At 43.0% G+C, this 17403-nt stretch overlaps 2 protein-coding genes across 8 annotated transcripts in view; one reads left to right on the forward strand and one right to left on the reverse strand.

Annotated features, from left to right (window-relative positions):
• The window catches only part of lrrc28 (leucine rich repeat containing 28), a 362729-nt gene that overhangs the window by 142534 nt on the left and 202792 nt on the right, over positions 1–17403 (forward strand). The window lies entirely within an intron of this gene.
• LOC140301581 (A-kinase anchor protein 13) overlaps positions 1–17403 on the reverse strand; it is a 103158-nt gene that overhangs the window by 18105 nt on the left and 67650 nt on the right. For 5 of the 7 annotated variants that reach the window (XM_072380124.1, XM_072380122.1, XM_072380120.1 and 2 more), the window contains exons 12-24: positions 15725–16089; positions 14031–14078; positions 10563–10740; positions 10027–10129; positions 8117–8159; positions 7894–8005; positions 4799–4958; positions 2965–3032; positions 2781–2847; positions 1571–1721; positions 1166–1278; positions 909–1055; positions 129–373 (exon numbers count right to left, since the gene is read on the reverse strand). In XM_072380124.1, coding sequence (XP_072236225.1) covers positions 129–373; positions 909–1055; positions 1166–1278; positions 1571–1721; positions 2781–2847; positions 2965–3032; positions 4799–4958; positions 7894–8005; positions 8117–8159; positions 10027–10129; positions 10563–10740; positions 14031–14078; positions 15725–16089 — 1800 coding nt within the window. The remainder of the gene's footprint in view (positions 1–128; positions 374–908; positions 1056–1165; positions 1279–1570; positions 1722–2780; positions 2848–2964; positions 3033–4798; positions 4959–7893; positions 8006–8116; positions 8160–10026; positions 10130–10562; positions 10741–14030; positions 14079–15724; positions 16090–17403) is intronic. The other 2 variants (XM_072380123.1, XM_072380126.1) reach the window with 2 other exon arrangements.

The raw sequence follows: 17403 nt of genomic DNA on the forward strand, positions 1-17403 counted from the left end.
CTAACAATGTTATATTGTTCTAATTTCAAGGTTTTACAGCACCCATAGGCCATCTACCCAACTAACATTTATAATATCATCAAGAAAGAACCAAAATCTATATTCAGGACCACTCTGCCAGCTCTGACCTGGTTGACCAGGATGTCTCCTATCCTGCTGATGATGAAGCTTCCCTCCTCCAGCTGACTCTCCTTCTTCCGCTCCAGGAGGCGCAGGAGGTGCTGCGAGTGGAGCTCCAAAAGGTCATCTAGTGCCGGGAACAGCTTCTCAACCGTCTGCATCTCCAACTGCACCTCCTTCTGCAGGCCTTTGCTGAACACTTCTGACATAATGCGCAGCGTCCGGATGTGATGCATTTCTGTCTGCATCAGCTCTGCAGACATGAAAAGGGAGACGCGATTACAATTCATGACAGAAGTAGCCGTGTCCTCACTCTTCACAAACCTTCAGAACAACAAGCTGTAGTCTGCCAAGTGACTTGTTCATTTCAATAAATCATTTTGTTTGCCTCTGTAGAGCCTTTGCAGGGAGTAAGGTTCTCAGAATGAGGTTCATCATGATTTTCCACAAGTAGGTTCAAATTAAAAGACACAGCTCACAGTTTTAACAGCAAACATGATGTATTTCAATGCATGATTCAACAATGTGAACATGTGGCCTCGTTCAGACTTAGATCATACCTAAACAAACTCAACAGAGAGTAATAAAAGTCCAGCTGAGGGGAAATTATTATAAATAAGCCAAATTAGACTTCAACATTTTGATTAAACAGCTCAGGTGCACTCTCAGCTGACAAATCAGGGAAATGTAGTTTCACACAGTTTACCTCAAACTGCCTGTCATATACTAAGATTGGCTTTAACGTCTAAAAATCAGTTCATATCAGAGTATATCACGATTAGCTGTACCGTAGATGACATCTTGTCTCTTCACCAGCTCTTTGTCCAGCAGCTGCAGGTACTGCTGCTCCACACCCAGACTCCACGAATCTGCCTCCAGCTCTTTGACTTCTGCCTCAAACTCCCCCATCAGCTGCCCGTCCATCATCTCTGTTCCTGGACAAATAACACAGTTAATATTTGCAATATTACTAAGGGATTAAGTCAATTCTTTGGGTATGAGGAGAGGTGTGTGTACGTGTGTGTGTGTGCGTGCGTGTGCTGACCTTCATCTGTGAGAGATTCCATGGATTCTGTAACCTGGTTGGTTCTGTTGAGCGAGTCAGTGGATTGAGAGAGATACCGCAGGCCTTTAATGGGCATCTCATCAAACACTGGACTGAATGGAGAAGTGATAATAAAGGTTAAAATACGAATGCTGTTTTCATAACAGGTTAGTACCACAGATGCCCATTAATCTGTTTAAACACACTGTGGATGCAGTGATGCATTGAAGTGTTCACAAATTAGAAAAGAAAAACAATTAATACATAAAACCAAACAATTAAAAATGGCTTTAATAAAAAGTTGAATGTCAACTTAAACATTGTATCCAATTTAAATGGAAATGTGAACACCCCAGGCTCTTCATGCCATCACACACACGCGTACACACACACACAATAACTTACCCAGCTATGTTGCTTATTGAGAGGCTCTTAGAGAGATTGTTTCCATGGAAAGCCATGATGCTGGTGTGCCTCCGCGATGACGAGATCATCAGAGAAGAATGGTCTTCTGGTGACAAGATGGCTGACCAGGGGCGTTCCCTCGTCCCACCAGCTGGAGCAGAGACAGTTCATATCTTGGTTAGAGATAACCTCAAAACACCCCCATGACCACAGAGGATACTAAAAGGAAGCCTTTTACACTGCAGTGCTTGTTCAATTCTGCATTTCCCAAATAATGCTAATGATTCTTTAAGTGAACGAACTTCAGGAAAAGTTGAGATGCTACTGTTTGTGTCTGTTTTATCTACCCACTTGAGGATAAATCAAGAGAATCTCCATTGTGTTCTGATAAATTCTCGGATCCCCGGATCTAAAACCCGTTAAAAGAACACCTTGTTTTGACAATGTACAGACAGAGAGCACCATTGCTACTATTGTAACTTTGGTGCATAACATAAAAAAAGTAAACAAAAAAAGAGTTTCAAGAGACGTGTGCAATCAATCAGCAAAGAAGGCATAAAACCAAAGTAAAGGACTATTTCTATTTAAATATTAATATTTAAAGTTTTCAATCAATGTTCAGTTTACTTTTTGGTACAAAACTTTTCTGATGAACATGAAAAAGAAGCCTGAGGAATTTTGGTCAGATGTGAAAACGTCGAGCTCAGATGGGGTCCAGTGTTTTTGCCATGAATCTGGCTACCAGCGTCCTGACTGTGAAGCTTCACCGAAGAGGTGACACTCGAAAGATCTGACAGAGCAGCTTTACTTTAGTATGACAATTCAAAGCAAGCCAAACAACGTTTCTAAAGAAGAAGAATGTGAAAACTAATGTAAGGCAGAGCAACAAAACCCTTTTGACCTCCAGCTGCTGTAAAAGAACCTCTATAGAATAGCCAAGTTTCCTTCCTATTTAAAGCCAGAATCCTGCATGCTGAGGAATATTGAGTTTGTCAACAACAACATATGGAAAGATGTTCTTCTGAATTATTTACAAAGAATGGAACACCTTCTGTGAGGCTTCTAACTCAGTAAATCTAATCTTTACTTTGCAGTTGAATGTTTTTGCAAATAAAAGGGATATTGTGCAGTAGAGAACTACTTTCTGTCACATACTATGACTATTGGCCATGTTGGTTATGTTTTGAACCTGGTTTAGTTTGACACTCACATTTGTTCCTCATCGTGACTGCAGGAAGGGAGCTTGAATCTTGTGCTGCAAGCTGCTGTTTTGGTAACTGATAAGAGAAACAGAGGAAAAAAAGCATAAATGAAAAGAAAAGTGATCTTGGCTGCAGGACAACAAAATGCTACAGAGTCAGATGAGGAGCGACTGGAAGGGAACTTTTTTTTACCTTCATCTTCACCTTGGCACAGACAGGCAGGCTGTCCTTGCAGCCCTTGTGGACGGAAGCATTGCAGTCTGGAAAAGAAAAGCGGCAGTGAATACTGTGAGCCTGGTGGTGGTGTTGGGGCCAGCGAGGGTGTGTGGAAAGGTGGGGGCTAGAAATTTTGACTGGTTTTCATGGCCAGCCAGGAAACTCCACCAGTCTGCTAATGAAAGCCAGACTGCAGCACATGTGATGCAATCGAGGGGTAATACTGCTTGTGGACGAATGGAAAAGAGGGATAGGCCGTAGAATGACGCACACGCCATGTACACAGCATTGCATGGGAACAATTCAATCATGTAAACATTCCCAAATCACCAAAGTCATAATTCTCAACTGCTATAATAAGATCTGCTCTGCTTTTTGATCCTGTCCAGTCAAACGGGGCTCCACCTCTCCGGTATTCTTTCACAAACTACCACATGATGTTCACATTTCATACTGTCAACATACTGTTGTACTGCTTTAGCACATACATGCAAAGTAAAGCAAAAAAAGAGGTTGTGGTCGAGCAGGAAGTGACAGCAAGACGAGGACCTGTTTCTGATCGTCTCAAAATGTCACTCCACAACCAGTTTTCACAGAAGTTTCATCAAATTTTCATACTGACGCCTTTCCACCTCCGCAAAAGCGTATTTAACTGACATGTTGCACAAGTTAAACCCTCAGCCAGACTACCAGTTGCATACATTTCTGCTCTTGGGATTACATCAGCACACTTACACTCTCAGTCAGGGTGAGAAACCAACACAGCACAGCTCAGCAAATATACAAAAGCAGCGACACCATCGATGATTTGAAGACACTTCCGCTCGTCGCCTGAAAAACATTGTGTGTGTGTGTGTGATTTTCATCTTTCTCCTCTTCTCTTGGTTTAATTGGATATTTTCCTGCCTTTTAGAGCTGTTTAACTAATTCCAGGAACTCTGAGACAAAGGATCACTGTATTTGTCTGCTGAGTGGACACCAGCCAGACATCTGCGAGTATAAACCTCCAGAAAACAACCTCCCTCAGAACTGTTTATGGCTCTAACAATCGGAAATAGACCAACTGAACACAAAAAGAGATGTTTCTCGTCAGCGTTGCGTATCTGAGGCAGAATGTGACTATAAAGAAGATGGCTTCAATCCCTAGCAGAACCCATTTCTCCTTTTTTGAGCTTTTTTTCCTCTTTCTTTTGGATGGGGGTGGGGGGTTAAGCCAAAAGCCTTGCACAATACACTACATCCTCTTTAGGCTGGCTGCCGGTCCTCCAGTGACCAAATTCAAAAACAGCTTTGTTGTCTGTACTCACAACCTGACTGGGTTACATTGCAAGCCATCCTTTAGGGAGCTACACTACTTCTTAGAGATATTGAGGCTGGCTGCATGCAGCCATTTAGCCGACCACAATTATGAGGTGGAGGAGAAGTACAGCAAGTTCGACGTGTCAGAAACATGATACTGATGCCTTCGGTAAAGGCATAAACAGGCCCACCTTTTTAATAAGGATCAATTCATATTTTCTATGACTCAAACTTTTACAAATGTGGCTAAAAATGACAGTTGTATGCTATGAAGTGAGGTTTACATTAAGTTGACATGACCTGCTGTACAGAATGAGTCATGGCTGGTACTGTACCCACGCTATTTTCCACTTTTTTTTCTCTCCATGTTCAGTTCACAGCTTAGCATTCAGACATGAAACTGCAATAAGAGAAATTCTTTAAACAGAGGACCACAGCTTTTAATTTGACAAGTCAAGTGCTGATCATAAGAGGGAGTATTGAAAGAGACTCTGGGGTAAAGTATACTTACACGTGCAAAGGAGAGTCTCCTTGTTATTAAAAGACTTATTGCACTGGGAGCACTGGGCGGCCTGGTTCGAGCAGATTGTTGCAAAAAGATGACCATTCACTGTCTTCTTGTCCTTCTCCTTGCCTTCTTTGTCCTTCTCCCTTTTATCTCGCTCCTTTTCCTGGAATGAGTGGAATTACAGCAGTTAACATGATCCAAGTATGAACTGCACTTCATCTCTTGTACAGTACCATCCAATACGAAGTTAAGGGAAGAATGAAACTGAGTGAGGCCGGTTTGCCTGTGAAGCAGAATAATCAACCAGATACTGGCACAACGTTTCACTTTCATGTTAAATTCCAATATAAACCCCACAGAGCAATATAATTACTCTGATGTTGCACAGCAGGAGGTTTTGCATATTAAGTGATGCAACAATTATGTTAACAACAAAGTGTCTCTTTAAAGGACCATTTTAAATGTGGTGCTTTTCTAGCTGGTCTGATAACCTGGTTGTGTTCTACTCGACTATTGGTACTTTAGTATTTACAGTTTGACCTTAAGGAACATTATTGTGCAACTGCAACATAATTTGTAGACATGTTTTGCAGATTACCGAACCTCTGCCCATATTTACTTCTGAGAGACTCTGCATCTCCACGGTGCTCTTTATATAGCCAGTCATGTTACAGACCAAGGTTAATTAGTCATTTAACCTGATTAGTTGCAACATCTTCCTCCAGCCGTCTCTTTCAAGATGAGGTCAGATTTTTCAGTATTTTTCTTACTTTAATGCTTTGTTGTAAATAAAATATAGGTTCATGAGATTTGCGAATCCCTCCAATCTGGTTTTATTTTAATCATACACAGAAGTCCCAACTTTTTTTGGAATTGGGGTGGTATTATAAAAGTCTAACTGAGTGAGTAGGGGGTGACACATCTGCAGGATACAGGACTACTGATGGAGACACACAGTCTGGGAATCACATCTCTGACCTTTCCATAACAGGCCAGTCTTTCTGCTGCCTTTGCATTAATGAACAAGCTCATCCTCAGCAGTTGGTCATCCCTGCACACTGAGCTGAATCACAATCCCATAAAGTGATGCAGAGAAGAACAGAGCTCTCATTCTCTTGGATTTGCATCACAGAGACTCCACCCAAACCCAGAGGAAATGGGAAAATGAAGTTTTCCAGCTCATTTTAATGGCCAGCCTTGGGCCTCTTGGTTTGCGAGGTCCACAAAGCTCTGACAGACTCAAGCTCATTTTGTTCAGTTTTAGGATGCCAAAAGGCTGACAGGACAACAACATGTTTCAAAGCCATTACAACACACAGCATTCATTCTCACTTCCTACAACAAGCACTTTCTAACCAACTGTGAAACACACCGACAAGCTTCCATGAAAAACAGACCTAATAAAAACATCCTTCGACACCGCTGAAATTACTTTTTGATACCTTTCATGTAGTAAATACAAAAACAGTTCAACTTATCAAAAGACAAAGGAGGAAAAGACGACTGTCAGACATTTTTGGCCACGAGCATTCGTAACAGGAGATGTAATCGCTTGTGACATGTAAGCCAGAAATTTTAAACAAAGAGACATTCTTGTGAAACAAAATCTAACAAGCTGTGACTTCACTGGAAAAAGACATCAGTCCAGAAAGGAAAGCTTCAAATATGTTATTGTGACAGCCGCAAAACACTTTTACTACAGTATGACTGGGAAATCAGGACACGCTGTCTGCCTACCTTGAGCCAATCTTTCCATCTCAGTGAGAAGCCATGTCTCCCTGTGAACCTCCTGCATAACATCTCTGGCTGCGGCCGAGCGGCTGAAGCTACAACCAGCACCGAGCCTCCATCAGGAACGCTGTTAAGAGGAAGTAACTGCCTTGCTACAGGAGGTACTATTTCTGCAATGACCCTTCAGGCTGATGCAGAACAAACTAGGTCCTCTTCCACAACAGACTTTCAGTATTGAACAGAAACTGTAGCTGTGCGACACACACACACAGCTGTGTGATGAAGAATAATTTCTTAGAATCACAGTATGTTAGTTAAATCAAAAATCATCCTATTCTTGTCAACTAACTCAATAAACAAGTTTATTTCTAATGTCTGTGGTTGCTGAATCCATCACTGCTGCTGTCACTGAAGAGGCAGATGCCATCCAGTAACCGTGACAAGGAGCTGTCACAGCCAAATGAGTCCCTTTAAAAACATCAAAGTTTTATTGGTGGCCAATAATGTTGACCTTCAACAGGCGGCGAACAGCTGCGGGCTGTGACCAACTCTTTCAGAATCCTGTCACTTTAAAAGCAAAGCAATGGCCAGGCTTAGAGAGAAGATTAAAAAACCACAGCCAAGTCTGTCTTCCTGTTTTACTTCCTGTTCACCCCACAGTGCGTCTGTGCAAGGGCTGCAAGTTTTACATATCTCTAAATGTGTGTCACCACGTTACATTTAGGACTCTTTAGGACCCTTTTAAATACCCAATAGAAACACATTTAATACTTGTGTCTTTATTGTCAGAGATGCAGATATGACAAGAAGGACTGTCAATGTCAAAAATTAATGTCGACAAATGTACTCATAAATCGTCTCAACAGTCACTAAATAAATCACTCCTGCATTTTCAAAGTGCGGTTTCTAAATGCAGCTCTGTAATTTCCATATTAAAGTCGTTTCAGGTGAGACTCGTGTATTTGTTGGATTTTTTCTCTGACATCGACCGTCTCCCACAACAGAACTCATGTCAGCAACCAGAAAATGTTGTGAAACCAGTCCTGCTGGGGAAGACTGGACGAGGGACGTTTTAAACCCTAAAGCAAAACACATAAGCTCCAGCTGATCGATGGGGGCTGCTCAGAAGCCAGCAGGAGAGGATATGTAAGGCAGATCTCAGTGTGAATTTCAATGTGCGACAGCGGAGCAGCGTGAGGCTGAGAAGCAGCCAGGTGCTCAGTCATCCTTACTTAAAAGGATAAATGTTTAAGGAGAGGGCAACAGAAGGTTCAACTCAACACACTGCTGAGGCCTGCACTCTAGCATGGACACAGCATGGCTAAGTATCTTTTTAAAATCTCTTTTTGCTTACAAGGTTTGCTTACCCTTGTCTTTTTGTACATCTTGTTCTTGAGGTAGCTGAAGGTCCGGCTGACTTTTGTCCCGCTCTTTCCCTCAGTGTCGCTCCGCAGAGGCCCAGGCTCCTCCTCAGATATACTGGAACACACAGACACACATACATGGAACCACACGGTTCTTTATAGGACTTTCCAAGCCTGAGCGGCTCAGGAAGCTTCTGATAATGTGTTTGAGCACAGTTGAGCTGACCTGTATGCTAGTGACCCCGAGGTGCAAGAAAAAGACCTCATACCTGCAATGAAAGAAGAGAAGAAGTGAGCCGAGGGACAATTTTTCTTCTGTTATAGTGGCAGGTGCTGTTTTTTCAGCCCTTTAGTACAGGTGACAAGCATCTCTGAGTCTACACTAACCGCACTCATCCTCGCACTGAATATTCAGCCAGTGTATGAGCTCACTAGCAAGTCATTCTTTTGAGCCAAATGGTTTTGCTTCACGGCTTAGCTGCAAGAATTTGGCAAAGACCAGAGTAGGCCACGTTTATTACCCATGAGCAAGCTATTCAGCTTTTACCCTCGCAGAACTGAGGAAGGCCAACAGCTAAGTAACTGGTACGCAGCAGAGGCCAAAAGCAGCGTATCCAGTGCAATTTACGCCTACAGGGCGGATGACTCCAAAGGAAAAAAGTAAAGAAAGAAATCCCCAGCTGCAGAGAAAATGCAACGATGTGAGATAATATTCAGACACACGTGAAAGTATGCACAGCACCGGTTAGTTTGCCAGCTCTGCATCAGAAAGTCAAACAGGATAATGAGAGCAAAGCTGTGGCCTGCCTGTGCTGGTAGCTATGCAGTCAAGGAGACGGATAACACTGCTGGAAATATCTCATGAACTATCGAACAAATAAGAAGGGGGAAATAAAGGCGACGGGCTCACATTTATCTGAAGGGATGAAAGTGTTTCCTCACATTACTGCAGCACTTCTGAAGGATGTTTTCTTCTTTTTCTGGTAACTCTGTTTCATTTTTTATCAGACACTACAGGTCATTGAAATCCCGCTCTGTGTAAGTCTTATGGAGTGTGGCCTTCTGCCAAAGGTAAGAGGTAGTTTTCTGCTCCAGCAGTTTTGCTCCAAGCATATTCAAATGCACAATCATACTGCCAATAGCTTAATACCGGCTGTAATTAGGGGTCTCCTTATGGGAAGTTTATTGCAAGCGGACGTTATGGCCTCACTGGCCTTCAACATAAAATGGTGTTTAGTTTTGTCAGTCCAGCACTGAAGCACTCAAAAAGATAGTGGGAACCTTTATCAAACTGTGCTTCTTTAAGAGGAGCAGCAACTTTCAGTCACAGATGGGCACTTAAGTCTGGTTGCATGTGTAAATACTTTTGCTAAATACATTTGGGTGGGTCTGGGATTTTTATGATGTCACCAAAACACAAATATGGCTTGGCTGCACAGCTTGTGAGCCTTCTCATTCTTTGCACGCTGCCACGGTGAACGTGGTCACAGTCAGTGGAGAGGATCCAAGGCTCTACTGGGAACGGCTACTGCTCTGATTCTGATATGACATCTATTTTCTACTGCAGCTAAGCTTACAGCTGAGTACTTACTGAAGTTATCCTCATCATCGCTGGATGAGGAGTCCCCAAAAATGAACTGAGACTTAGATTTGGTGATGATGGGTGAAAGGTTGAAAGAGAAGGAAATTCGCCTTTTACGTCTCAGGTGTCCCACCGCTGGGAGGGCAGGGAGGAGAGAACCACATGGATGGATTATTTAAAAAAAAAGGGAACTATGATAACCTGATGACAGTGAGAATCACCATGACAAGTAGCTTTGTCATGCTAACACCTGATGCAAATCTGCAATTTAGCTGCGGTAATAATAACTGCAGTCTTTACCTTGTCTTCTAGGTATCGCTACATCAGCTGTTTGGACTGATAAACTCTGCTGCCCCAGCATGTGAGGTAACCATTGGGGTTTAACACTGGCTGTTTTAAAAGGATTTACTTGTGATTTAATAAAGGGAAACTTCAAAGCAGGATAACAAAAAAGGAAATCAACTGATAGACAGAACGGAGAGGCTTAATGTTACAAGAAATGACTTGATTGAATTAGTAACTTAAATGGGATCAAGTTAAGAAAGGTCTCTCACCATCGATGTCTTTATGGCTGATGGCGACCATGGACACAGACTTGGTGAGCGGCAGGCTCATTGAAGGACAGCTGTTCCGCAGAGGCTGATACCGCCTTAATTTCTGCATCGCAAAACACAAAGTTCAAACCTGCTGCCTGACATTTTCAAATAGAACACAAAAGCAGGCAGATAAAATGTGGAACGAAACATCAAAACTTGCTAATCTGGAAACAGGAACGGTGACTAAAAAGGGGAAACTGGATATTTGATTTATGGTCGTGTGTTCACGGTTTGTTTTACAGCCAATGAGAGAGGAGTGAAAGTGCCGGAGGACAGTGATTTTTATTAATTCTCACTAATCCCCAAACTGACAAGTCTCAGATTTCCCCTGACTTGTGGGGTTAGGGGTTGTTTATCTACAAGCATTACAAATCCATTTGCCCTCTCGTGAATAAAACTCAGGAAGATCTTGAGCATCCTTTGGTGTGACACTATGAGGATCTCTCATTTAAAGGACAAACTTGATGTGTGTTTAAATGTCTCCCTCAGCTTACAGGATCATGTAGTCTGCCATTCTCCTCCCGATCTTCCTGCTCTTCTGTCAGAGAAACCAGGGAGCCCCTGTCATCACTGTCATGGCGGGGCATCCTCGAGGGCTCCAGGAGACGGGGTCCTTGGCCTGTGGAGCCCCTCAGCTCTTCTCGGCCCCCACTAAGCCCCTCCAGGCTGTAGCTGTGTGGACAAAAAAAAAAAGCAAAGGTGACCTCAGTGAAAGAGAAGTGACTGTGCTGTGCACATGCTCCACTGATCTACCTGGACTATTAATCACAGCTTTCTAGACACACACAAGTGCTGCTAAAATAAACACACACAGACATGCACACATGCACCTGTTGACAGACACAAACACAAAGCGGGTCCGGCACAGTGTTTAGTCAGCTGAGTTATCACCAGGCGCTGGAGCAGATTTACAGCTGATGCAGCTGCAAATGACTTCCAACATCAGCATCAGCACCAAGAGCTCTGCAGCCGTGATTTACAAACCCAATTACATCGATCTATGACTGGGAATAAGAGGCCTTGAAAAATCCAATACAATGATTATGGGGAGGAAAACTACAACTACATTTCAGGATGAGCTATGCTAGCAGGCCGCAGTTCTATCTACTGCAGGACAGCCGCGGTGGTAGTTGAAGCTCCAGCAGTAAATCTTCCTTTTTGTTTTTTTCTTAAGCTTCTGGGTTTGCATGGCACTCCATTATTCTGCCAGTCGCCAGCTCCACACTTTCAAGCATCAGTAACTAAGACTGGACTAACAGAATCATCAGTGATCGGTGCAGAGCAGCATTCACCAATCCTCAGAGCTGTGAGTGCAGATGGCTATATCTGTCAAATAAAATCCTCATTCCCAGCAGTGTTATCACATATATTTTCCTAGGGAAGGTCCACAACTGAGTAATACCTTGAAGCTATTGCAGCACTCAGATATAGGAAGCCACTGACTGACAGGGTATTTATATACATAGAAAAAAGAAAAGAAAAGCATACACACCCACAACAAAGAAAAAAGAAAATCAAGCAGGATATAAATAGGCCCAGTTCAAATAAAATTGTGTGCAATTCCAACCAACAGACAGTACCTGTGGAAATTAACTACTTCCACACCGCTGCTGTAGAGAGCCTCAGGAGGGCACCAGCTGATACTAACAGAGAGAGGTGGGGGTGGATAAAGGAGAGGTGATGGGATGATGGACAAGCAATTACAGCGGAGTTACAATGGAGCAGGCAGAGGAAATGTAGAGATGACAGAGTTACAGGGACGTCTGAGGGCATTTTTCTGCAATAACTGGACAGTGTATGTACAGCACCACGTTTCCCCTGGTGAAACAAACACTGTGATTGATTTTGAGTTTATTTCCTATGGCAGTGTTGTGATTATATCGGTAGCATGCAGGAAATAAAACGAAGACAAAGCTGGCTCCCATAAAGGAACAGCCTGGGCACTGGAAGCGCTCCTGTGGCAGCTGCTGCTTTCTTGTATGTGTCAGATGTGGCCAGGTGGCTACTGCGAAGGCCCTTTACAATAATAGACATGTCTTATTTAGAGCCTGAGAGAGAAGGACTAGAGAAGGACTGATATTATTGGTTTATATTAGAAACTAACAATCTCAAATAAAAAAAGGCTCTGACTTACATTGGACTTTTATACTGGGGAAAGTATGAACCCAAAATCAAATTCATTTCATTTGTGAATATGCACCCATTCCTGCATTTCAGGCCTACAACACCTAAAAGACACTCAAGATGAGGACACCAAGAGGTGAAGTTGTTATTTTGTTCTTTCATTCTTCTTTCAACAGCCTTATTTCTTGTTTCAAAGTACCCCACACAGCCTGTTAGGGACAGCTCAGGCGGGTCAGCCCAGTACCTGTGACCTCTTCTCCTGTTGGTAATGTGTGCAGAATGGGGTTTTGTGTTGTCCTCTTGAAAAATGTGGGGACGCCTCCACAAAAGCTGTCATCTAGAACCTCATCCCATCACAGAGCCTGGTTTTTGGACTTATCTATAATAACTGTCTGGATGGTCCCTTTTCGTCTTTGGTCCAGAGCGCACAGCATCCCTTTCATCTTGAATTGTCTGCCCACAATGCACGTCTCCACTGTGTGGTGGTCCATCCCAGAAGGCTCTGAGCCCAGAGAAGTCGACACTGCCTCTGGACAAGGTTAACATGATGTTCTCTCTTGCAAAAAAGTTTTAGGTGACATTTGTGAACCACCCATGAGGTTATTTCAGCTACTGAAGCTACTTTTCCTTGAAGACTCAGTCTTTCATGGCATGGAGGCTGCTTTTGTACAAACCCATAATTACAATCAGCTGTTCTACATATTTTTTTCATTACGAGCTCTAAATTACTCAAAAGTTCAAACCTTCTTGTCATGTTGTAAGGCATGAAAAGCAACAGTGGATGTATATGAAGATGACCAGTTAAGACATGAAATATCTTGGGTCCATACAGTCTGCAACGTGATAATCATTCCGTTTAAGTAATTCATTTATTTCTGATTTGATGGCCTTTCTTAAATTTCCACTTTTCTGATTGGAGTTTGTATAAAGCCTTCGATTGAGTCGATTTCAAATTACAGGCACTAAATCTTTTGGTTAAAATAACGTAAAAATCAATAATAAAAAAAAATATTACACAAGAATTAAACAAGAGTGTTGAAGGAACATTAAACACAATCTTAACTTCATCATTCTATAACTTCAGTCTATTCCAGACTCAAAAGAGCTGATTGGTAAATATTTGAATGAGAAGGACATTGAAATTGAAACTCTGTCCAACCACAGGTCCTCCCTGTGCTAAAGAAAATACTCGACTCAACCAGAATGTGGGCGGTCTGATGAATTATAAATGCCTGACTGTTTCAAATTCAATAATCTTCATGAGTCCAGGACGAGTGTTTGGCTCAGCCTACAGAACTGAAACTATTCTGGTTCATGCAAGATTAACTTTGGATGATACCGGCTCTTTCTTCACCACTTCTACCCCCCTCCATAACATAGCAATTCTACAATTGGAACAACTTCCACTCTGCTTTTACTGCTGTAACACATTGTCTTCTCCTCCAGGACAAAATTCAAACTCTTCTTATACCTTTATAGTCTTGAAGAATTCCCTACAGAAACTTTTTACACTAAACACGAAAAAATGCCCCAGTTCTCAATCTCTGACCAGAACATCAGAGTCTCCAGAGCTAAACTCCTCTCTTTTCTCCGTGGATGCTTGTTTATTACCACTGCAATACAAAACACCACAACCATAACCATCTATTTGCCACAGCGCTCTATGCAGATTCCAACAGGGGTGAAAAGAGAGAAGAGAGGGTTTTTTTTTTACCCAGTTGCCAGCAGGAATGCAGCAGAAAGCAGGAGCAGTGCAGGAAGCCCACATTAAAAAGCCCACACCAACACACAAGTCAATCTTAGCAACAAATTAACTTATGAATGTTATTCGTTAATACCTTCTCCTGTGAAAGGCTGGCTTCCCCTCTCCAGGGCTACGAATGGAACTGAAGGTGGTGGAAACAGAGACAGGAAGTGGTGGATGATGAGTAAGATGAGATGGGATGTGAGGATTGCACGTATGCAAGAACATAAAGAATGAATAAATTAGGATCATGAGTTTGTTGAGCAGGTGAGAATTTTACGGCACTTCTGAGTGTGTTGGAGGAGCAATAACACAGGTGTTTGTTCAGAATAATGATCGTAAACTAACAGTTCTTCTGAAATCATCAGTCGCTTTCTCGCCAACATTCAAGTCAGAGGAGTGATACAACTAACATTCCTGTCTATTACATCTAGAGCTAGAGCCAGGAGACGCTTAGCTTAGCTTAGCACGAAAACAGGGGGAAAGAACTACTGGGAGAATGTAAAGAGCTATTTCTGAGCCAAGAGTGGCAATTTCTCAGTTTAAAAAGGAGGTTTCTGCATAAAGCCAGGAGTATGACCCCCTGTTGTAGCACAAATAGCTGTCCCTTACCTTGCAGGCTTTATAGTCTCCTACAAGATGGATTTTTGTTATTAAGTGAGGGTAAAAAGCTGTCCGACATCCTCTTGGACACCTCATGGAAATAGGAAGATGTCCTTTTTTTCTAATCTATTAGTCAGTGTATCTCAAGTCTATTTCCCCCTTCTCACACTTGTGATGATGTGTAATCTTACAAACACAATCTTAGAGGTCCCATGAAACAGTTTGGGCATTGCCTTTGCTTTCGAATATTTACGCTTCCCCATAAAAACAGACACAAAGAGGCTGGGGGCTTTAACCTAGTACAGTACATCCATTGAAACACTGTTGAGTCCTTCCTGATGAGACCACATGAAAACTCTCCTTATCCCACAACTTCTCTGTGCGGTGAGGACAGTTAGAGTGGCTGCTCTGCTCTCAGACAGACAGACAGACAGCTGGCTCTGTGGATGCAGATGTTGAACAGAGGACGCAGTCAGTGTGGACTGAATGAATAAACCGCTCGGGTATCCTTTGTGAACCACAAATATGTCACATTCAGTGTGGATTCTAAGAAACTCTTAGGAAGAAAGCATTCTTTTAAAATGTCACAAAACAGAAGATAAGTCAAAGCGAGACAAACAGGACATGTTGATGACGTGAGTGTCTCACTGATCTCTTATTTCAATCTGCTTCTGACGTGTTTACAGGATGTCACAAATAAGTGTTTTGTTGTTTATTTGCATCTTTTGGATGACTCGTGTTTTTCTTTTTGCAGACAGCTGCATACAAAGAACCTGCAAAGACGTTCTGCACATGTCGGTGTGAGTGTGGACGAGTGTGTGGCTTTGAGGCTGGAAGTATGACACGTGCTGAAGTGTGGATCTGAGCCTTTGTGTATATGCGTCTGTGTGTATACTTCTGGTAGCTCCCTGCGGTCGCTAAACAAATGGCAACACAGCTGCGCACAGCAAGGAGGAATGAAAGTTTCAACGTGGCAGGCAGGAATGACATCAACAATCAACAAGCTGTGAAAACATTGTCATGTGATCTGCACTCATCATGTCTGCAGGCGTCTGCTGACTACCACCAGCAGGTGTTCTCTGGGACCTGTTCCTGTGACATACTCAAATCAGCTTCAACCACAATGACATGAGAAGACCTCCCTCTTTAAGAGGCCAATGTAATCTAGTCCAATCCCACTCTCACCTCCTCTGGTTCATCTCTGCCTCTCCTCCGTTGTTCTTTCCTGGACCCCAGCTGTGGCGGCGAAGAGGGGACAGGGAGCGATTGCTGTTCCGGAAGATGCAAGAACGCCTCGGCACCTCGGTCACTCTGTCTTTTGCCTCCTCTTCAACGTCCCCTGATCCTCCTCCACTATTACCACCACCGTCCACGCCTGCAGCGGTAGAAGCCCCGGGCTGGATGCCCTCCTCAGGGCTCCAGCTGCAGCCAAGCCCCTGGCTCCCCTCCGGGCTGGAACTGGATGGGCCGACGCTGGCGGTGTCGTCTGTAGAGGAACAGGAGGCGGAAACCTCGCTGGCACTGTCTCCTCCCGTCACTGGCTCATCATTCTGCAGACATCCAAAGAAGTTCATATAGTAGTATTATTTTCAAGCATCACTGCCTCACATTATGCATCTCCAGAGAACTGTCAAGGTAAGACACTGTTCCCATAAGTGATAGTTTGTCACGTTCCACAAGAACAGCTTCATTGATTCAACACTCAGAGAGCAAACATGTGATGCGGTATCACTTTGAGTATTTACTTCCATTCCAGCTTTAATCAAGAAGCACTTGAGTTAGTGTGAGTGAACTACATCTGACAGTGGGGAGTCTTACAGAGGAGAGTGCAGAATATAACAAAAATAGCACATGTGGCGATACACAACACAATCAAACTAAATAAAATGGAACAAGAGATGTCCTTCAAATCACTGTTAATCACCTGGCCTATCACATTGTACATCCATCAGCGTTTCTTTACTGAGGCATGCAATGAATTCAGAGAAGGCTGGAAGAGCCATTTAATCCACAGGAATGGAACATAATGAGGACCAAATGGCGGGGCTTATAAATAACGAGCCGCAGCCACTTTATAGCAACACTGACATTATAACAAACACCAATAAATGATGAGGGAAACAAAGCTTTTGCAGATGTCTCTCAATGATGTGCAGTCTTTTTTTTTATTTTTTCCATTTCTCTAGGTCACAGGACTCTCATGGTAAACATACAGAGTGCGAGTAGATCCATTGTATATTTGGAAAGGAATACACACCTTTGCAAAAAGACATTAGCACAATGCTAAATGTATGTACTATATGCTGGGATTCCTCTGCAATGGAAAACACTATGAAAACAATCTGTATGGGTCAAACTACGCTCCGGCTGAGACCGGTGGGAATAAGCTCCTGCATGGGGACACACAGGTTTGGGATAGTGATTTTTAGAGCTAATTTGTAGGTGTGAGCTTTAACTGGGCCTATTGTGCTTCCAGCTGCAGTGTGAGCTGTGAGCATAGAGCTGCTTCTGTTGGAGTGCTGGGAAAGAAAGATCTGCTTTATGCTGCAGACAACTTCCTCTGGGAGTGAGAGAATACATGAGCTTGTGTGTGTGTGTGTGTGTGTGGGGGGGTATTTCAGGGCAGGGAGGGCACGTGACTGCAGTGAATATTGGCTTTAGAGTCAAGAGAAAGAGTCAGCAAAGCTTCCAACTTTTATATTGCAGGCTTTTGGCTTATACTTATGTCTTTCCACACAACAATTAATGAGCATTTAAAGTTACGCTTTCTCTCCCAAGGGCACAGGATGCAAGCTCAGCTCACATGTTTCTGGGATCAAAGCTGTGACCTTTGGAGTTATGAAAGACTTTCCCTACCAGTTTTT

Source organism: Leuresthes tenuis, unplaced genomic scaffold (assembly GCF_036924035.1).
Source record: "Leuresthes tenuis unplaced genomic scaffold, fLeuTen1.0.hap1 SCAF_2, whole genome shotgun sequence".
Taxonomy (NCBI): Eukaryota; Metazoa; Chordata; class Actinopteri; order Atheriniformes; family Atherinopsidae; genus Leuresthes; species Leuresthes tenuis.